The 22,921-nt window shown below is 41.2% G+C and overlaps 2 protein-coding genes across 5 annotated transcripts in view; one reads left to right on the top strand and one right to left on the bottom strand.

Moving 5' to 3' along the window:
• Positions 1 to 22,921, top strand: part of LOC136872067 (leucine-rich repeat-containing protein 15) — a 444,903-nt gene that overhangs the window by 201,034 nt on the left and 220,948 nt on the right. Inside the window, exon 1 of one of the 3 annotated variants that reach the window (XM_067145929.2) lies at positions 13,756 to 13,797. The exons of the other annotated variants lie outside the window; for them this stretch is intronic. The gene's annotated coding sequence lies outside the window, so the exon portion shown is untranslated. Of the gene's footprint in view, positions 1 to 13,755; positions 13,798 to 22,921 lie in introns of those variants that run through there. 3 annotated transcript variants of the gene reach the window in all.
• LOC136872069 (lysozyme) overlaps positions 1 to 22,921 on the bottom strand; it is a 170,659-nt gene that overhangs the window by 37,549 nt on the left and 110,189 nt on the right. For both annotated transcript variants that reach the window (XM_067145932.2, XM_067145931.2), the window contains exon 3: positions 20,597 to 20,688. In XM_067145932.2, coding sequence (XP_067002033.2) covers positions 20,597 to 20,688 — 92 coding nt within the window. The remainder of the gene's footprint in view (positions 1 to 20,596; positions 20,689 to 22,921) is intronic.

Below are 22,921 nucleotides of genomic sequence, written 5' to 3'. Positions count from 1 at the left end.
CTTCAGTGATGCCTAGGCCATCTGTGACAGCTGATGGTGGAGCTGTTGAGGATCCAACCAGCCTAAGGGCTGAAGACTGAACAAACATACATACATACAACACTAAAACATACCTGTAAAAAGACACACTATTAAACAAATAATGACATGTTTCGTTCTTCAAAGAATATCATCAGATTATATCAAATCACGTCTTTTTAATTGATGAAAATTGTTTAGATGTGTAGAAACATTTGTTTAAATTCTGTTTATATCCTTTGATATTTGAATGTTGCTTAGTTATAACTCATCATAATGAAGTGCTTCGGTAGTGCGTCCTCTTTCCTTGCTGGTCTAACAAAGAGTGCGAAGTGGTATCATGCTCTGTCAGTAGCGTGAGTCTAGCTGCCTAATATATCACTTTCCGTTACGTAATGTTCCGTTGATGTCAACGGCTACTTTGAATTGCACATTTATTTGTTATACTAGTCAGGACGGAGAACGTACTGCTGGAGAACTTCATTTAGATAAGTTCTAACTTTCAAGTAATAAAGGGTATAAACAAAATTTAAACAAAAATATTCTTGCATTCCTAAACTTTTTTCAGAAATTAAAAAATGTGTGATATAATAAATCTGATGATGTTCTTTCAAGAATCAGAAACAAACGGCGCACACGAACTGAGTGAATTCTACCTGCCTCCGATAAACCCAAACACTCCAACTGAGCTACTGACCAGAAAATGCCTTCCCTAGCAAACATTCGAACGGAGCGAAATTTGGTGAGTCTAGGTTAGGTTAGGTCACGTGGTCAGCAAGTCGCTCAATTCCAGTGTTTAAGTTTATGTGGGGCAGGTGGAATTCGCTCAGTTCGTGTGCGACGTTAACAGTATTTCGGTCAGTTCCAGTGCACCCGAAATAAAATATAGAATGGAAAGAGAACTATTCTAAACGGAAATTTGCCAAGTAGAATTTTTGCCCTCCTCCGCCAGACGACGCGTGGTCATTCAGCTGCCACTAGCTCCAAAATTGTTGTAGCGTGAGACAGGCAGACGACGAGGGAGAGCGGGGCGCCTGTCTGTCGCGCACACTCTGTCGCGTGCCGCGTTTTAATGGCCCCCACTTTTAGAGCTGAAAATCCGAGTGATTTCATGAAACTACACATCCGAGTAGTTTCTGGCTCACTGAGAATTGCTGGACTCCACTGGGAACTTAGCCCCGTATAATCAGAGGCTGCTTAGTCGATTTGGAGTGACTTCGCAGTGATTTTTAACACCGATAACACTGTGATTCCTTAGCGCTACTTCCTCGAGTTTTCTGTGCGTTTGATCTTATGTTCTTTGCGAGTTAGTGTTAGTGTTGGTTAGGAAGAAGAGTAGACTAGCCCGCTCTTCCGTAATGTAGTGATAGTAACATAAATACTAGGAGTTATAATAGTCCGGGCCCCTAATCTCAATGCAAATCGTCCGAGCTAGGCCATACTTGTCATTCGCTTCACTGTGTTTGTGTTCTTAGCTATAATACCTAAACATCTGGACTCTACTTGCAATGCCCAGTCTTCGAACCAGTGGTGATTGTTCCATAGATAGAGTGTATGCAAACTTTTAACAAACAGCAGGGGTTGCTTCCTAGCATGAAAATAAAAAATAAAAAATCTCAATGAACATATGTTCTACAATGCGTTGATAAAAGGCGAAGGAAAAAAATCACTCCAGTGAAGTTGTTAGAGAAGCGACTCACCTACCGCATGAGACCAGATCAGGAGCTCTCTCTCAAAGAGTCGATAAAATAACAAGTAGTGTGAGGAAAAGAAGACTGGTCTTCAGCCACATTAAGATTAAAGACACTGCAAGAAATGTGTGAAACTCAGTCTCTGTTACCGAGAGTGGTACACAAAGAGACTGTGTCTTTAGGGAGAAAACTGCCGGAATGAGGGATGCACAAGTTGCCAAGCCACGAATTCAGTGGTGTTTTAAAAACTAGGAAAAATCACAATATGAAATGGAATTCAAGGGAACAAACTGGGGCAAATATTCGTTTATAGGAAGAGGATTTGAGGGTTGGAATAATTTTCCAAGGTAAATATTCAATAAATTTCCAAATTCTTTGCAATTATTTGAGAAAAGGCTAGGTAAAGAACAGGTAGGGAATCTGCCACCTGCCCTTAAATGCAGATCAGGTGTTGATTGATTAATGATTGAAACATCTCAGTCAAAGAGCGGGAAAAAGAGACGGATCTTTGACGAGAGTATAAAAGAATGTTGTTGTTGCTATGGGCTTTACGTCGCACAGATAAAGATAGGTCTTATGGCGACGATGAGATAGGAAAGGCCTAGGAGTTGGAAGGAAGCGGCCGTGGCCTTAATTAAGGTACAGCCCCAGCATTTGCCTGGTGTGAAAATGGGAAACCACGGAAAACCATCTTCAGGGCTGCCGACAGTGGGATTCGAACCTACTATCTCCCGGATGCAAGCTCACAGCCACGCGCCTCTACGCGCACGGCCAACTCGCCCGGTAAAAGTCTGAGAGACAGAAGCGCAGGTGGCTTGAATCCACAAAATTTAGACAAAATGTCAACTCGTCGACAAGTGATCGTAGACATCCCCTCCGTCCCAAAACAAGTTTCTAAATATGTGCCTGCCTCTGAGAGTTCCGTAAAGTAACTCATGTGTGGGACGCGTGATGTTCATGTTACTACTAATGCACACCTCTTGATAAAAATGAAGAATAACAAGACCTCATTATCAATATCAATGATATTATCTGGAAAAATTCATAATAAGTGTAATGTAACTGCAGAGTATTTTCTAGGGTTGGAATATTCTAAGCAATCCAAGAACACGTGTCGGCTAGGGAACAAGTGTGTTGTCACCTGGACGCTGTGAAGACTTTCTCTTGGGAACTGTAGGCGGTGCTAGTGGGCTGCTTGTAATTCCAGTTTCGTCTCAAGCCATGAAACACAACAGCTGGTCATTCAAGAGCGTGCCCCGGCCTAATTTTCGGACCACTTAGTCATATGAAGCTCCCTCTGCATCAGGCTTCACTCAAATGCCCAGTGGGCAGTCAGAGGAGTCTCTGGAGTTCATAAGGCTCTCCGTATCAGACGATAAGGTTACTGCGACAAATGAGAACCAGAAACTGGCTGCTCCTTTCCCGGAGGAGAACAAACAGAACAGAGTTTCAGTTCTGGTACCTATAAGTCTTCAACCCACAGGCTGGTTGAATCCTCTAACAGCACCACCAGAGTTTATGCAGTTATAGGAAAGTAAGAAAAGCAACGACGCTGACATAATGAGGCGTGTAATGAGGTACAGTAGTTTGCCATTGAGCGAGCAAATGGCTGTGCTATCAGCTTGCATTCGGGAGATGGTGGGTTTGAACCCTGCTGTCGGCAGCCCAGAAATTATTTTCCGTGATTTCCCATACTCATACCAGGCAAATGCTGGGATGTACCGTAATTAAGGCCACGGTCGCTTCCTTCCCACTCCCAGGCCTTTCCTATCCCATCGTCGCCGTACGACGTATAGCAACTTGTAAAAGAATACTTGCCATTACTTTCCTCACTGGACCAGAAAGTGCTGTTGCAGCGCGATTGACCCTATGAGATGAACGTTTCATAGCATATTGCCGCATTGGTCGTGCTTCGAATGTCGTTACTCAGCACCGCCCATCTTCCTATTGCTGGAGGCCCTCGAGATCCACTTCCTGCCGTGAGAAGTAAATGAAAGAGGGACCAGGGGATATAAACTTTGGAGCATCGTTCCTCTAACAGAGTCTGGCATTGCCTCCACTCTTCTCATTCATGATAAGGATGGTTATCTAGTGGAAAATTCACTCTGGTGCTCAGTACTCAGCACATGAGAAATCCATTCCCAAACCAGAAGACTGTAAAGTATTTGAATCGAATATTTTTAAACGGGCGTATCTCATTGACTTTGTCTGTGAAGAGACAAACAGAAACCCAGAAACGAAAGAGTTAACTACTTAATCACTATCTTTTGACATTTATTTGCCCCCATCGATGAAAATGTTACATCAAGGGATATCCTACAGTAAACCGTGTCATGAAACAAACTTTATTCATCATCACCGGTATACCTAACTGGTAAAGTTCACATTTAAAACCCAAGATACAAGACATGATGAAAATCCAGACCTACATTCCTTACAAGCACAACGACTTCTACACAGAAACCTGTCTTGGCCAACCGAACATGAAAATGACACAGAATAAGAACACTGGAAAAGAGCGCTTTGGATAAAAATATTTATGTTAATGATATTATTTTAGTTGTCTAATTTTCTATACAGTAAGAAGCAACAGTGATATCAAAGTATCATTTTTTGTGTGCTGAACATAAATCTTACTGAGGCGTGTTTTTTTTTTCAGAAAGACTCTGACTGAAGAAAAATATGTTTCTAAGTACTAAAATGTGAGGCTGAATAGTAAGTTATGTATTACTTAAAATAATTATCATATGGAATTCAAAAAAACAAATTCATTTAATTCCAGTTAAATCTTCCCAGATTTGTATCTTTTAAAGGGCGTAAATCAGTAAAGTTTATCATTACATACAAAGTAGGATGTTTACTTGAAGGTGAAAATTCTTTTCATGTATTATCACTTGATAACTTACCGAGCAGATAAAAAAATACGAAAATGCGTACATTTTACTTACTCTACTCTTCGCACAGTTCTCTGTATTTTCTCAAAAGTTTAGTCAAATATTCGATTCACTTTGCAGATGTTTTAGTACTGCAAGTACTTTACGAGCTTCTACTTCGGTACTGGTTGTCTCTTGTGCTGAGTACTGTGCACCAGTGTGGAGGAATAGTTCCTACACACAACTCGTCAACGCCCAGCTAAATGCTGGTATGCGTTAAATACCTGGCACCATCCAATCCATTCCCCTTTACTGAGTCCAAGTTCTGTCAGGTATAACCTAATGCCACTTGATTTAAGAAGAACAAATGTTCTAATTAGTGACTGCAAAAAGATCTGCACGAATTGTCAACTACCAGTTTTAGAAGACCTTCCCGCTCTCGAACTGCAGAGCCTCAAGTCACGTCACACACCCTTACGTGATGGAGCCATTAAGGGTTGCTACCAACTTTGACCTGTGCATCCACAGAATTATGAGTGGTAGATCTCGCATCGCAGCAAGCTATTTGCAGTGCTTACAGAAGTTTTGAACATTTTGTTATTTGTTGAAATTTAAATTTTGAGTGTCGGGCTCATAACATGTAGATGTATATTGTACTCTCCCACAGTACCTATGTATTTGTAATGTATGCGGGACGTTCTCACCGTGATCCACTGTAGGTCAGGGCGGCAGTTTTCCCACAACTCCCGTAATGTATAGTTGTCTCCGATCAGGGGATGACCGCGGTAGTTGTTATAAATCTGATCCTGTCGATTTTCTCAATTTAGATTTCAACTTTGGAAAGTTCCGTTGCCAGTTAGTTCCAGTAAGTCGCCATGAGACCGGCTAACATGTTATACAACAGTACCATCTTATCTCTTTGGTCTGGCTATTTGGGTGACTATACATGTAAGACAAGTCTTGGTGTGGTTTGTGTTCTACTCTGAGTTTTGTCTAATTCTTCCTGATAGCCGCCTCGATGTATGGCCAACTAGGAAATGAAACCACCAGGTTATCACCATAGTTTCACAGATCTAATTAATGTCCTCTCTTTATGTTTCAGGTAAGCTGTTTGCGAGTAGATGATGTCGTGTGACTCTCCCTAGCGCTCCAGATAACAACTTGCTCCGGGAGGTGCTCAAACTTCCTACTTTTCCTGTTAGGAACCTGAAAACTGGTAGGTAAACTACATTTAAAAAAGATGAGTCAAAACTGAGTGTGATATTATATTGTGTCAACAACAACGCAGTGCAGGATTCATATACTGGCGCGCAATGTCTGCTAAAATGTATGAATTATCATTGCTGTTCTACAAAGGAATACTATCTGAATGTTATTGTATTTATTTTAAATTGAAATTGCATAGTTACTGCATTTTTAAAATAAATTAAAAAATCATTACAGTATCCACGCTTCGCAGTCGGTCATATTAAATTATGGTTTCTTTCTGGATACTTAGAGTGGTTATATACATCTTCATTATAGACTGTTATGCTTTTCAACATTCAGTCTGCAAGCTTATGTGAATTAACTAAACTCCTCCACAGTCCTCTGTTTTAACTTGTGCAGTGGGTCCATTTAGTTATATAACTCTTAAATAATTTGAAACATTGTTTAATCATCATCGTACTAGAATTTTGAAAAGTCAGTTAAAAGGGACTTAGTTCTTGATATACAATCATTAATTATCAATACCATATTATTAAGAAAAAGTATTTCTGATGCCTTCAGATGTAATAATAATAACGTATGGCCTCCGGAGAGACCTGTTGCAGGTCTTTCGAATTGACGCCTATAGTGCACCTGCATGCCTCTGAGAATGATGAATTCTAATGTCCCCGAAGCAGAGGAATTAAAATCCCCGACATGACCAGAATCGAACGCAGGACCCCTTGAATCAAAGGCCAGCACACAAACTATATAACCATGAAGCTGGACACCTTCAGCTGTGAGGGCACAGGACTTTCAACTAGCAGGACATAAGGTGAATTCAACGAAACTACAGTTCTTCTCTTTAAATACATTCACCGAACTCGATAGCTGCAGTCGCTTAAGTGCGGCCAGTATCCAGTATTCGGGAGATAATGGGTTCGAACCCCACTGTCGGCAGTCTTGAAGATGGTTTTCCGTGGTTTCCCATTTTCACACCAGGCAAATGCTGGGGCTATTCCTTAATTAAGGCCACGGCCGCTTCCTTCCCACTCCTAGCTCTTTCCTGTGCCATCGTCATCATAAGACATATCTGTGTCGGTGCGACGTAAGGCAACTTGCAAAATTTAAATGTATTCTTAAAATTACTTAAATAAAAATTTTCCAACATTCCAGAAATGTTTAAACAATCCTGGAATATTCCAAAAATATTTCCCGTAGTATGCAAGGAATTATTTATCCTGAATATTTCGATATTTATGGAAGGCACTGGGGATATTTATAAATATTTATGAGAATTTCTGCGATATTTAATAAATTTACGACGGCGTGTCCGCCTCTGTAGTGTAGTGGTTAGTGTGATTAGCTGCCACCCCGGAGGCGCGGGTTCGATCCCCAGCTCTGCCAGGAAAATTTGAAAAGTGGTACGAGGGCTGGAACGGGGTCCACTCAGCCTCGGGAGCTCAACTGAGTAGAGGTGGGTTCGATTCCCACCTCAGCCATCCTGGACGTGGATTTCCGTGGTTTCTCACTTATCCTCCAAGCAAATGCCGGGGTGGTACCTAACTTAAGGCCACGGCCGCTTCCTTCCCTCTTCCTTGTCTATCCCTTCCAATCTTCCCATACCCTCACAAGGCCCCTGTTCAGCATAGCAGGTGACGCCGTCTGGGCAAGGTACTGGTCATCCTCCCCAGTTGTATCCCAGGCCCAAAGTCTCAAGCTCCAGGACACTGCCCTTGAGGCGGTAGAGGTGGGATCCCTCGCTGAGTCCGAGGGAAAAACCAACCCTGGAGGGTAAGCAGATTAAGATAAGAGAAGATAGGACGGCGTACTGGGAAAATTCATGGAATATTGTGTGTTGTTAGGATATGAAAAGACAGATTGAGAGGTGGCCTGTCCCAACATTGCGTAGAAATAGAAGTTTGAGTGTATTTTACCCTAGTAGCGCTGTTTATGACTGGGGTTGCGCGTCCCTCCCAGAACGTACCGACTGGACACATGTAGTCTACGTGATGACGTCCATACAAGTGTCAACACTGTTTATATACTGCTCGCACATAGATCACAGAAGATCATTCCAAATCACTTCATTATCATCTTCTTCGTCTTCCTCTTAATCTGTTTACACTCCAGGGTCGGACTCAGCAAGGGATCCCACCTCTACCGCCTCAAGGGCAGTGTCCTGGAGCTTCAGACTCTGGGTCGGGGGATACATCTGTGGAGGATGGCCAGTACCTCGCCCAGGCAGCCTCACCTGCTATGCTGAACAGGGGCCTTGTGGGGGGATGGGAATATTGGAAGGGATAGACAAAGAAGTGGGAAGGAAGCGGCCGTGGCCTTAAGTTAGGTACCATCCCGGCATTTGCCTGGAGGAGAAGTGGGAACCCACGGAAAACCACTTCCAGCATGGCTGAGGTGCGAACAGAACCCATCTCTACTCAGTTTACCTCCCGAAACTTAGTGGACCCCGTTTCAGCCCTCGTACCACTTTTCAAATTTCGTGGCAGAGCCGGGAATCGAACCCGGGCCTCTGGGGGTGGCAGCTAATCACACTAACCACTACACCACAGAGGCGGACCACTTCATTATCTAACCTTACAAATGGTGATGGAATGGAATGCCCTATGGCTTTTAGTACCGGGAGTGTCCGAGGACAGGTTGTCCGACTCATTGGCTGAATGGTCAGCGTTGAGGCCTTCGGTTCACAGGGGCGTGGATTTTAATTGCGTCTGATTAATACTTCTGGGCCGGGGACTGGGTGTTTGTGTTTGTCCCAAAACTTCCCTCTTCATATTCACATAACACACTACACTACCAACCACCACAGAAACACGCAATAGTGATCACATCCCTCCATGTAGGGCTGGCGTCAGGAAGGGCAACCGGCCATAAAACATGACCAAATCCACATGTGCGACGCAGTTTACACCCGCGGCCCCACAGATGTGGGAAAAGCGGAGGAGGAAGAAGAAGAGTGTCGGAGGACAAGTTTGGCTCGCCAGATGCAGGTCTTTTGATTTGGCGCCCGTGGGCGGCCTGTGCGTCGTAATGAGGATTAAATGATGATGAAGACGACACATTCACCCAGCCTCCTTGCCAGCGAATTTAACCAATTATGGTTCAAACTCCCTACCCTTCCGGGAATCGAACCCGGGTCCCCTGTGACCAAAGGCAAGCACGCTAACGATTTAGCCATGAAGCCGGACACAAATTATGATTTTGCAGATCAGTAATGAACTCTTTTAATCCTTAAATGACCGAGCGAGTTGGCGATGGTGGCTTAGCTGTGAGTTGGCATTCGGGAATTGGTGGGTTCGAATACCACCGTCGGCAGCCTTGAAGGTGGTTTTACGTGGTTTCCCATTTTACACCAGGCAAATATTCGGACTGTACTTTAATTAAGATCCCGGCAGCCACCTTCCCACTCCTAGCTGTTTCCCACCCATCCGTCGCCGGAAACATTCGATGTATTAGTGCGACGTTGAAACACCAGAAAAAAAATGGTTTTCCGTGGTTTCCCATTTTCAAACCAGGCAAATGCTACTGATGCACCTTAATTAAGGCCACGGTCGGTTCCTTCCCACTCCTGTGCCATCGTCAGGGCACCAAGTATCTTAATTACGGAACTGTGTGTGAGAAAGGGAGAGAGAGAGGCAGAAGGCTACCACTAAGATCTTCATTTATTAACTGAAGGGAAAATATCTGAAAATGGTGCGGTCTTTAAAAACCAGCACTGCAATCTTCACTAAATAAGAATATGATTTTCTTGTGAAGCCACAATCGTAATGGATTCAAGTTTTGAAGGCGGTGACATTTTTACATCTTTCGCCTTTGATAGCCACTACTTTGAAGGAAGATGCCCTACAAAGCCTCTTTATTCTAGTGACAACAGAAGAATACGTTCTCTGCGTTTCTGGTTAGGGGCAATACCGATATCACGCGAAATGTTTTTGCAGGTTTTTCCTTTTGTACTTTACGGCATCTAAACTACTTTTTAATGTGTTCTGAAAGCGCGATAAATTGAAAATGCGACGTAATTGTGAAATGCACTTAAAATGCGATAAAATGCGAGATTTCTCAAAACGTGAAATTTGTTCAAAGTGAGATATACTCGCGAAATTTGCTCAAACTGAAATATAATTGCGAAATTTACTCAAAATGCGATATACTTGCGAAATTTACTCAAAATGCGATATAATTGCGAAATTTACTCAAAATGAAATAGAATAGCGAAATTTACTCAAAATGCGATATAATTGCGAAATTTTTTCAAAATGAAATATAATCGCGAAATTTACTCAAAATGCGATATAATCGCGAAATTTACTCAAAATGCGATATAATTGCGAAATTTACTCAAAAGGCGAAAAAAGCTATTCAATATGCGATCCCGTATAATTACGAAACTTACTCAAAGCGTGATAAAATGCGAAATTTATTCAAAACGGAATAAAGTGCGGAATTTACTAAAAATGCGAAAGTTACTCAAAATGCTTTATAATTACGAAACTTACTCGAAACGCCACAAAATGCATTGTAACTGCCTACAATACTGTGTTCATTATTTTGCCCAAGAAGTTCTGCAGTGTGAGCCACTTCACACTTCCTTCTTCGTCCGTCCGCACAGTAAATAGTCCATTTCTAAATTTTAAAATGCGATTGTAACGAGCTGTTCCTGAAAGTTTGAAGTATTGAATGCGAAAGCGGCTTGCCGCTTCTGATCAACCGGGCGAGTTGGCCGTGCGGTTAGTAGCGCGCAGCTATGAACTTGCATCCGGGAGATGGTGGGTTCGAACCTCACTGTCGGCAGCCCTGAACATGCTTTTCCGTGATTTCTCATTTTTACACCAGGCAAATGCTGTGGCTGTACGGTACCTTGGCTAGGGCCACGGCCGCTTCCTTTCCATTCCTAGGCATTTCCTATCCCATCGTCACCATAAGATCTATCTGTGTGGGTGCTACGTAAAGCAAATTTAAAAAAAACCATCCAATATCTCCCTGCGGAAATCATCTGTTTATCTCCTAGCTGCACACTGCACGCACGAGTGCACGACCTTGATTCACTTCGCTGCAACCATAAGACAGGGAAACCTTAGGAAAGTGGAGAGAAGACTATTGCGGTAAATGTATTTAATAAATTCATGGAAGCGTATTCTCTTCCGTATAATTTATGATATCGCAAAATTAACATCCGGGATGAACGATGAGTCCTTTTCAAGTGTTTACAGTGTGCGAAAAGAAGTACACACCACACGGCACTTTACCACAACAGTTGAAAAGAGACCGCGTGTGAGAAGTATTTTGGACATTGAGTGTGGCGAACTTTTTAAATTAATTTAGGGGAGGATTCTAATCATGCAAGTGACGGTGAATTTTCTGGTATGCAGGTACTCTTGCAAGTAGGCCTGCCTGTTAATTTTCGTGGCAAATATATTTTATAGCAATGATAATGTATTTTTGTTACCACAAATATGTACAGGCAGAGCGTCGGTTTCCATTTGTTTTTATTTACACAAAGATCACATGGTGTACGTGGAGAGAAATTGTTTATTTATGCCTACTTTGCTCTGTCAATCAATCAATCAATCAATCAATCAATCAATCAATCAAGCATCATTGATCCACCTTTACGGCTGCTGGCCAGGTGGAAGATTCCCTATCAATTCTTCACTTAACATTTTGTCAAATGATTTGAAAGAACTTGGAACATTTCCCTTGGTGAATTACTCCAGTCCTTAATTCCGCTTCCTATAACTCAATGTTTGTCCCATATTGTTTTCTTTGAATTCCAGTTTTATTTTCATATCATTATCTTTCCTACTTTTAAAAGCTCCACTCAAGATTATTTGTCTACTACTGTAATTCTACGCCATCTCTCCTCTGACAGCTCGAAATATACCGCTTATTCGAGCAGCTCGTCTCCTTTCTCCCAAGTCTTCCTAGCTCCAAATTTGAAAATTTTTGTGACACTACTCTTGTCTCGTAAAACGCCCAGAACAGATCGTGCTGCTTTCCTTCCAATATTTACCAGTTCACTTTGGGCCTTTCCAGAGCCTTAAACACCCTCATAACCATGTGAAGAGATATGTAACCTTTCTTTACAACCTCGTTTATATGATTACCCCAGTGAAGAGCTTTTCTCATAGTAACACCAAAGCACTTACTGTGATCCATCATCCCATCAACAAATTAATTAAAATTGAGTGAACATTTTATCTTGATGAGCCTTACAACCTGACATTACCATCATACAATTGTCCGCTGTCCATCTCACAACATTGTCTAGGTCGTTTTGTAGTCCCTCGCAGTTCTGTAACTTATTTACTACTCTATTCAGTACATCATCACCCGCAAATAGCCTCGTATAGCCGGGCTGAGTGGCTCAGACGGTTGAGGCGCTGGCCTTCTGACCCCAACTCGGCACTTTCGATCCTGGCTCATCTCGGTGATATTTCATGGTGCTCAAATACGTCAGCCTCGTGTCGGTAGATTTACTGGTACCTATGTAAAACAACTCCTGAAGGACTAAATTCCGGCACGTCGGCGTCTCCGAAAACAGTAAAAGTAGTTATTGCGACGTAAAGCAAATATTATTATTATTATTATTATTATTATTATTATTATTATTATTATTATTATTATTATTATTATTATTATTATTTGCTAGGGGCTTTACGTCGCACCGACACAGATAGGTCTTATGGCGACGATGGGATAGGAAAGGCTTAGGAGTTGGAAGGAAGCGGCCGTGGCCTTAATTAAGGTACAGCCCCAGCATTTGCCTGGTGTGAAAATGGGAAACCACGGAAAACCATTTTCAGGGCTGCCGATAGTGGGATTCGAACCTACTATCTCCCGGATGCAAGCTCACAGCCGCGCGCCTCTACGTGCACGGCCAACTCGCCCGGTATTATTATTATTATTATTATTATTATTATTATTATTATTATTATTTATCGATACGGCCACCTGTGGGTCACGTTTACACAATCTTCCTTCTGTCACGCAGACCGATACCCTTCTCTTTATACTCTCGCCATTCTTGAGTCTTTGACTCTTGCTCGCTCTTCCGCCGAGATATTCCGTGGCTTCGCATGTTGCTCTTTAGACGTAGTAGTATTATTATTATTATTATTATTATTATTATTATTATTATTATTATTATTATTATTATTATTATTTTGGAGAGCAGGTGGCAGCACACCGGTCTCTCACCGCTGGGTTCCGTGGTTCAAATCCCGGCCACTCTATGTGAGATTTGTGCTGGACAAAGAAGAGGCAGGACAGGTTTTCCTCTGGGTACTCCGGTTTTCCCTGCCATCTTTCATTCCAGCAACACACTCCAATATTTCATTCCATCTGCCATTCATTAATATTGCCCTAGAGGAGTGCGACAGAGAGCCTCCGTGGCTCAGACGGCAGCGCGTCGGCCTCTCACCGCTGGATACCGTGGTTCAAATCCCGGTCGCTCCATGTGAGATTTGTGCTGGACAAGGCGGAGGCGGGACAGGTTTTTCTCCGGGTACTCCGGTTTTCCCTGTCATCTTTCATTCCAGCAACACTCTCCATTCTCATTTCATAGCATCTATCACTCATTAATAAATCACTTTGGGAGTGGCGACCCCATCGTATTAACAGCCTATATCTGCTTCATTCATTCCATCCCTGACCCGGTCAATGACTGGAAAACAGGTTGTAGGTTTTCATTTTCAGGAGTGCGACAGACTTCAGCAGCCGGCACAGTTCCTATCCTCCCCGCTAGATGGGGCTTCATTCATTCCATTCGTGACCCAGTCGAATGACTGGAAACAGGCTGTGGATTTTCATTTTTGTTTGGGTCCCTAGCGATGAATGAACGCATGCAGCCTACTAGTAGAGGAATGAATGAGCTGAGGCCCTCGCGGCAAACATCGCATGTATGTTTGCGAATGCCTTATCTTCTTTGTGAAACCAGCTGATATGATATGGAATGTTCAGTCATTCATGGGCAGGTGAGTGAGGAAGTGCAGCGAGCTACGGAATGTCATGTAAGTACACTTTCCTTGTCACATCTACTTTCACAGGGTCAGTAGTTCAGCACAGGATGTTAACGAATTCCTTCCAACTAACAAAGATGGGCAAGGGTACAAAATTCCGTTGGATAATACCATGTCGTTCGGTAAATAATGGCCGACTTTCTGAAGTAACACTTTCACCTAACACAACACAAGCATACCGGCATGACCGCAGCTCCATCATGAGTCCAAGAGCCTCTGACACGCCGTAATTCGCTGCGCTGCATATGAGAGTAGTCTATAAAAAAGGAGTGGTTCATGAGTGATTTCGTCTTCACGAGTTTAAATAAAAGTGGTACAAATGAGTTCTAAACATAGTTAAATACGGCCAAGGTGTAGAGATAACCGCTCTATTCCATCTTCTGAGCCGGCTGAGTGACTCAGACAGTCCCTAACTTTCTGAGCACAAGTTGGTGGGCTCGAGCCCGGCTCAGTCCGGTGGTATATGAAGGAGTCTCGGGTTACTGAATTTACCAGCGTGTAAAATATTTCGCGTGGGATAAAATTTAAAATTCCGGTGATTTGTTGGGACATAAAATTATTATTATTATTATTATTATTATTATTATTATTATTATTATTATTATTATTATTATTATTATTATTTCCACGACCCAGATGAATCCTGCGTATATAAATTATGCGATGTGCAATGCAGCTGATATCACGTACTCAGTTGTACAAATCGGAAATATATTGTGATATTTTGTAAAAGTGCGTAATGTCAGTAATTCCAGTTTGTTCTCAACTCTATGCACAATTTGCGCGCTGTATCTTCAAAAACAATTCTTCTTTTCGTTTTGGCCATCTTAGGACCACGTTAATTCGTATAAGTTTCGTTTCTTCTGGTCTTTCTCTTTGTCCAATATTGTTTTATTCTCATACTTCGCAACCTTCTTCGCCGCTCTTCTGTCCTTGATGAATTTGTTCTTGGCCTTGTTCTCTCCTGAAAACTTGTGTATAAGTGCGGCCAGTATCCAGTAATCGGGAGATAGTGAGTTCGAGCCCCACTGTCGGCAGCTCTGAAGATGGTTTTCCGTGGTTTCCCATTTTCACACCAGGCAAATGCCGGGGCTGTACCTTAATTAAGGCCACGGCCGCTTCCTTCAACTTCCTAGGCCTTTCCTATCCCATCGTCGCCATAAGATATATCTGTGTCGGTGCGACGTAAAGCGCAAAAAATAATAATAAAAAAACTTGTGTAAGTCTGAATTCTTTATTTAAAAATCACTCGGTTTTATATATCTGGTTTCTGTATTCACATTTCTTCTAGATCCCTTTGTACCTCTTGGATCCAGCGTACTTGTTTTCTCTTGTTCACAAGAAACTGTATTATTTGTAGTGTTAATCTCCTCTGGTCCATTTTCAGAGTCTGAAGAACACGCTCCTTCTTTTGCGTATGGTTAGAGATTTTCTTTATCTTGATATACAGTTCTTCGTTGGCTCGTCTGCTAAACTGAACGTCCTCTGTTCCCTGCGGTTCCAGTATCCTCCTGAGAATCTTTTGTTCCACCGTTTCTAACCTCTTGAGTATTCCGTTTCTCACTGGGTTAAGAGTTTCTGCTCCATATAAGGTTTCAGAGTGGTTCAATGTCTGGTAATGTCTCAGTTTTGCATTAATCGAAATATTCTTCATATTGCAGACATTCTTCTTCTTCTTCTTCTTCATCACCATCTTCTTCTTCTTCTTCTTCTTCTTCTTCTTCTTCTTCTTCTTCTTGCGCTCCGGCCTTCTAAGGACCACGTTACAATTTCAGTTCTTCCTCCTTAGTCGTTCTTTCCTTTTCTTCCAGTATTCTTTCATTTGTTTCACTGTGCTTCTTTTTCCTGTCTTCAGTCCACTTTGTGCCTGTTTCCTTTTCCTTCCTCCCTTGGAATCCTTCCATTTGTAAGACTTTCTTCCTAAAAATCTTTCTTTCCAATAATTCTTCTTCTCCTATGTTGTTCCTTTCCAGGTCTTTCTTGACTTCTTGAATCCAGGTGGTAGTTGATTTCTTTTCCCAAAGGTACTTGAAGATTCGTTCAGTTGGTCTATTGCCATCCATTCTGTAAATGTGTCCAAGAAATAGCAATCTCCTTATTCTTATTGTTTCTGATATGTTTTCTATGTTCTGGTAAATTTCATCGTTACTTCTTAATTTCCAAAACTCTGCAATTCTTAGAGGACCTAATATTTTCCTTATAATTCTTCTTTCTAATATTTCTAATTTATCAAGCTTGTAGTTCAATGCTAGACATTCGCTGGCATAAAGGCATTCTGGTGTCACTACTGTGTTGTAGTGCTTTAAGTTTTCTTGATAAGAACTTTTTGTTGTAAGTATTCTTAGTTATACCGTACGCTCTTTCCATCTTTTGTATCCCCTCCTCTATAGCAGATTTTTCTAAACCATTTTCTTGAATTGTCTCACCCAAATATTTGAATTTCTTTACCTTTTTATTTGACCAATATCCGTTACTAAAAACTTTGGGGCACATTTTTTATTTGTCAAAAATTTTGTTTTCTCGGCAGAGATTCTCAAGCCTGTCATGTTGGCTGTCTTTTCAAGGAGATTGACTTGCATTGCTGCATCTGTATTATTATTATTATTATTATTATTATTATTATTATTATTATTATTATTATTTCGGGTTCCTTGACTGAATGGTCTGCGTAGTTGCCTTCGGTTCAGAGGACCTCGGGTCCGATTCTCTACCAGGTCGGAGATTTTAACCATAAATGGTTATTTCATCTGGCTCGGGGACTGGGTGTTTGTACTGTCCCCAACAATCCTGCAACTCACACACAACATACAACACTATCCTCCACTAAAATAACACGCAGTTCGCTTACATCGCAGATGCCACCCACCCTCTTTGGAGGGTCTGTCTTGCAAGGGCTGCATCAGGATTTGTTCCATACACTTTTCCTTTCAGTTTCAGTTTACCCCACAAGTAAAAAACACACACTGTTAGGTCTGGAGAACAAGGGGGAAAATAGACCAGCACTGATCACACTGTCTGCAAACGCTTCCGAGATTGTAAGAAGGGAATCACCGGGCGAGTTGGCCTTGCGGTTAGGGTCTCGCAGCTGTGAGCTTACATCCGGGAGATAGTGGGTCAGCCCTGAAGATGGTTTACCGTGGTCCCCCATTTTCACACCAGGCAAATGCTTGGGCTGTACCTTAATAAAGCTAAGGCCGCTTTATTCCCACTCCTACGCCTTTCCTAACCCATCGTTGCCATAAGACCTATCTGTGTCGGCGTCAAAATGTTATCTTGGTATCTCTCTACATTTAATGACGTCTCGAAAAAGATATGCCCAATTATTCGTCTTGCACTAACAGCACACCAAACACCAATCTTCCTTTCATAATGAGGGACTTCCTAAACACCACTAGGATTTTCTGCACACCAATAACGAGAGTTATGAGTGTTCACACGACCATTCAGGTGAAACCAGAACTTTTGCATATGAAAATACTGTGTCTCGCCTTGTTAACAGCTGAGATTTAAACTGGTGACTGGTGCTTGCCAAATCGAACACCGGCAAGCTGCTTGCAAGGTCAATAACTATGCGCGCCTCCCGTGCTGCAGAACCCTAATCGGAGTGTAAAAGCGCCGCCTTTGTTTATGTGAGAGACTCTGTAGTTGATATCTGAAGTACCGGTACTTATTTGATTTGACTCAGTACTTCTGCACGTGTAGATTAGAGTAAGGTGTGAATAGTATTAAACCAGAGGAAACAAGTTGTCAATCAGACAGCGAAATATGAGCCGAGTTATGGATTCCGTCTCGGCAGTGGAGTACAGGCGAGACAGCCTACATGTTGAGCTAGGTCATCCGCACACATGTGGTCTGTCACACGAAGGAGTGGTGAGGAAACAATATTGACAACTTAAGGGGTCTACGAGGTTTCGATTTCGGAGCCTCATGAGACGGGTCTGGTCGTGACATCCCTGGGAAGGGTGGTAGGAGTTCCTCACCAGGGGGGATGTTGCGACCAGACAGATTTAGGTTAGATGTAGTATATATTTAATGTAAATTTGTCATTTTGATTCTAACTTTTCTTTTAATGTTATAACGTAATAAGTAAAAATTCGTTCAATTAGTAAGATAAGGTAGGGAAGATACATGTTGTCCTAGACTATATAATATTGTTAATGTCTAGGACAAAAAAATTATATTCAGTATAGTAACAGCCAATAATTGTAAGAGGATTGTAAGGCATGTATCATAATTCAAGGAATTGCAATAAACGAATGCTCTCTCCCCAGCTCCAGGTGATCCGGAATTGGGGGACGGGAGTATTCTATTCTATTCTATTCTATTCTATTCTATTCTATTCTATTCTATTCTATTCTATTCTATTCTATTCTATTCTATTCTACTTATTTAATTATTGTTTGCATGAAGGAGCTATATCAAATGAATGGAGAGTTGCTAAAGTAGCCCCTGTGTATAAAGGAAAAGTGTGCTAGACCTAAAGCTGAACATTACAGGCCAGTAAGTTTGACATGTATTGCATGTAAGCTTTGGGAAAGCATTCTTTCTGATTATATTAGACATGTTTGCAAAATTAATAACTGGTCTGATAGAAGGCAGTTTGGGTTTAGGAAAGGTTATTCCACTGAAGCTCAGCTTGTAGGATTCCAGCAAGATATAGCAGATATCCTGGATTCAGAAGGTCAAATGGACTGTATCGCGATTGACCTATCTAAGGCATTTGATAGGGTAGATCATGGTAGACTCCTGGCAAAAATGAGGGCAATTGGACTAGAAAAAAGAGTGACTGAATGGGTGGCTATGTTTCTAGAAAATAGAACTCAGAGAGTTAGAGTAGGTGAAGATTTATCTGACCCTGTAATAATTAAGAAGGGAATTCCTCAAGGCAGTATTATTGCACCTTCGTGTTTTCTTATATATATATATCAATGAAATGAAATGAAATGTCGTATGGCTTTTAGCGCCGGGATATCCCAGGACGGGTTCGGCTCGCCAGGTGCAGGTCTTTCTATTTGACTCACGTAGGTGACCTGCGCGTCGTGATGAGGATGAAATGATGATGAAGACAACACATACACCCAGTCCCCGTGCCATTAGAATTAACCAATTAAGGTTAAAATCCTCGACCCGGCCGGGAATCGAACCCGGGACCCTCTGAACCGAAGGCCGGTAGGCTGACCGTTCAGCCAGCGAGTTGGACTATATCAGTGATATGTGTAAAGAAGTGGAATTAGAGATAAGGCTTTTTGCAGATGATATTATTCTGTACAGAGTAATAAATAAGTTACAAGATTGTGAGCAACTGAAAAATGACCTCAAAAATGTTGTGAGATGGACAGTAGGCAATGGTATACGAGCCATAAGATCCTATTACATAACAGCCTGCCAAGCCCACCGAAATTCTAATACTAACACACCCTACCTCACACCATCCATTACAGAAACTGACTGTGTTGGGAATGGTATTACTAGCATCGCTCATACCTCTGTCACTTTTATAATGTCAAAGTTCTGTCCGGCTCCATGGCTAAATGGTTAGTGTGCTTGCCTTTGGTACAATGGTTCAATTCTCGGCCGGGTCGGGGAATTTAACCTTAATTGGTTAATTGGACTGGCTCAGAGGCTGTGCGTGTTTGTTCCATCCCGTTGCTTCATATATATATAGGCCTAGTAAAAATCAAATAAGGATTTATTACAAATAAAGGCTGGCGAAAGCCACTCTTTTTAACCGAAACAGATTAATGAAAGTAACAAAGTTCTTCTAGCCCATGCCAGAGGCGGATCTGGGCTTTTGCACATCCTTAACTGGCATGGAGAGCTGCATCAAACCAGTTATTGTATTGTATTGTTCCGTATTTCCAATCCATATCCCGTTTCTCTACGAGATCGGGTATCAAGTGAGATCAATCTCCATAGCGATTTTTTACGACCGGATGCCCTTCCTGATCCCCCCTGTGAGTGGGGGCAGTAGAATAACACACACGGTATCACGTGGCTGTCGTAAGAGGCGACTGAAAGGGGCCCCAGGGGGTCTTAACTCGGGAGTGTGGGCTGGTGACCGCGGGACCCTCAGCTGAGTCCTGGCATTGTTTCCATATTTTGCGCCAGGCTCCTCACTTTCTTCTATCCTATCCGACTTTCCTTGGTCATCTCTTGTTCTTTATTGACCCCGACAGTCGGATCCTTTCCAGTGTTCTCTCTGACTAGTGTTATATAGTGGATGGTTACCCAGTTGTACTTCCTCTTAAAACAATAATCATCACCACCAACACCACCTTCCCTTCGTGACATCAACGTCGTCAGAGGACTTATTGAGATGAAATGAATGACGTGACGTATGATGTTAGGAAGGGAGGGACTGAAACCCGGTCTTGTTCTGTAAGCTGCGTGAAACATCAGTGAACTTCGCAAAAATGTGCCATATTTTGCAGCATGTAGAGTCCGAGAAGCATTCAGTAAATCTGCTCTGCGCGGAAGAAAATAGGAGCGCCAATTGCAGCTCTGATCTCTTCGTTCGCAATATGTGGACGGCATTCAGTTTTTCCTGCTAGCCGTTTATCAACTTTGTTATTTATTTAGGGAAATTTAAAAATACAATTTCAAACATTTATAAACAAGAATGTTGAAATGATTTAAGTTAAAATTCACACTGAAGTATAGTACTTATTAATAATGCCGATTTTAAAGATTTGTAGAGTCTATTTTGAAATTTGCCAGTGCCTAATGGCCATTTTCTAGGAATTAGAGTATTTAGGAACTAAGAATGATTTCACGTTACATATGAACTCACCTGAAAGAGCCCAAAATCGTAACTGCCGTCGCGGTTAGGACCGCCCTTGGCTGCTGTGTTGCGTCCACTCTCGGCCTCCACAAGGCAGACCCCTGGAACGAGAGCAATGGGAACTGTAACTCCACCAGATTTCTCTCAAACAAAATAATGTTTACTTTCGTGAAGTTCAGCTGGAGTACAGCAGGCAGCCTACTCACGAGCAAAATACATAAAAAATTACCATAGATCCATAGATACTATTCACAAACAATCTATAAGTAAATATTCAAATTAAAAACTATCAACTAGAAAATTAAAGTGTGAACAGTAGAAATAAATCCAGGGTTGAAACATGAATCATTTTCTAAATGAATCCAAAAATTGTTCGCACTTGACACTTGGCAGGATCCTCAGAACCCTGTGAAAACTTTGCCTAGTGGAAAAAGAAGGAAAAATGAAGCTTTCGAAATGTGGTATTTAAGATGAAAGCTAAAGATGAGATGGGTAGATCGGATTTTATATCAAGGGATACCGAATCTAGTTGGTAAAATGAGAAAGATATAATTGAATTTAAAAGAAGAGAGAGATAAAACACATCTTGAGACAACCAGAAATTGTTTATTGTATTTGGATGATGAAGGAAAGTGTATGGGATAAGAATGTTAGAGGTAAAACAAAACATGAATATGACAAACAGATGCGGTTATAATGTACAGGGTGACCCAAAATTCCATAAACATTTGACGAGGTAATACTTCCACGGAATGTTGGAGGTAGAGAAGTAATACTTGACACACATGGTTTGCTTGACATAAGATTTTATTGACACCAGAATGAAGTACACAAAATGCCCAACAGATGGCGCTTCATACGATACGGAGGCAATAATTAGCATAACAATGGAGGTTTAACAAAGACGATGTTCTTTATAACACATGCTGAGTATGTTGAACAGCACTGTACAGCATTTCCGTAAGTACGATGAGAAATTACCGTCGGATGTTGTCTTGTAGCAGCCCTAATGATGTGTCAATAAAACCCCATGCCAATCACATTTGGAATTGAAGAGGACAATTTAGCGCAAATATTCGTTTATAGGAAGAGGAACTCTGGATTGGAATAATTGACTTGTTCGATAAATTTCCAATTTTGAAATCATTTAACAAAAGTCTAGGTAAACACTTTTTACAGAATCTGCCACCTGCGCGATAACTCTAAATACAGATCAGGATTGATTGATTGATTGATTGATTGATTGATTGATTGATTGATTGATTGATTGATTGATTGATTGATTGATTGATTGATTGATTGATTGATTGATTGATTGATTGATTGATTGATTGATTGATTGATTGATTGATTGATTGATTGATTGATTGATTGATTGATTGATTGATTGATTGATTGATTGATTGATTGATTGATTGATTGATTGATTGATTGATTGATTGATTGATTGATTGATTGATTGATTGATTGATTGATTGATTGATTGATTGATTGATTGATTGATTGATTGATTGATTGATTGATTGATTGATTGATTGATTGATTGATTGATTGATTGATTGATTGATTGATTGATTGATTGATTGATTGATTGATTGATTGATTGATTGATTGATTGATTGATTGATTGATTGATTGATTGATTGATTGATTGATTGATTGATTGATTGATTGATTGATTGATTGATTGATTGATTGATTGATTGATTGCACAGGATAAGGTGAAATGCAGAGCTGCACTTAACCAGGCTATCGACTGATCACCCAGACAAGAACATTGGCAACAGTCAATCCTGATGCCATTTAATTTGTCAGATGAAAAATTATACCCTAGGATCTGCCAGGATTCAAATCTCGGTCTTCTACTTTGAAAGCAAACAGATAAGCCACTCAGATAGATACTTTTTTTAATAAGTACTTGATATTTCAAATTTCTCTGATGTTTTACTTCAATTTGTTTAAAGGAGTAATCAGAAATTAAAAATGCACATTAGCTCAATATTTCCTACTAAAAAAAACTTTCAAACAAGTTAACCCTAGTACAATGCACTTCAAATAGGAATTTGGAAAACGAATCTCTGCTCAAGGAGAGGTCACCAAATCTTGAGATTTGCTGGTGATATTGTTATTTTATTTGAGAATGCAGAAGATCTCGCGAAATTGGTTAATTATGTAGGCGCAGTATGACAGAGGAAGTACCAGAGTAATGGAAAACAGTCGAAGTCAGATGATGTAGGTAATGCAGTCTTATAGGCAACAGATGAATAGTGTTACCTGGGTACCTCGAACCAACCCTCAGATCCAGATAAAAATCTTTGACCTGGCCGGGAATCG

The sequence above is a fragment of the Anabrus simplex genome, chromosome 4, assembly GCF_040414725.1.
Source record: "Anabrus simplex isolate iqAnaSimp1 chromosome 4, ASM4041472v1, whole genome shotgun sequence".
In the NCBI taxonomy this organism is placed as follows: Eukaryota; Metazoa; Arthropoda; class Insecta; order Orthoptera; family Tettigoniidae; genus Anabrus; species Anabrus simplex.
Note: the sequence above shows the minus strand (reverse complement) of the source record. Positions and strands in the feature narration are given on the sequence as shown.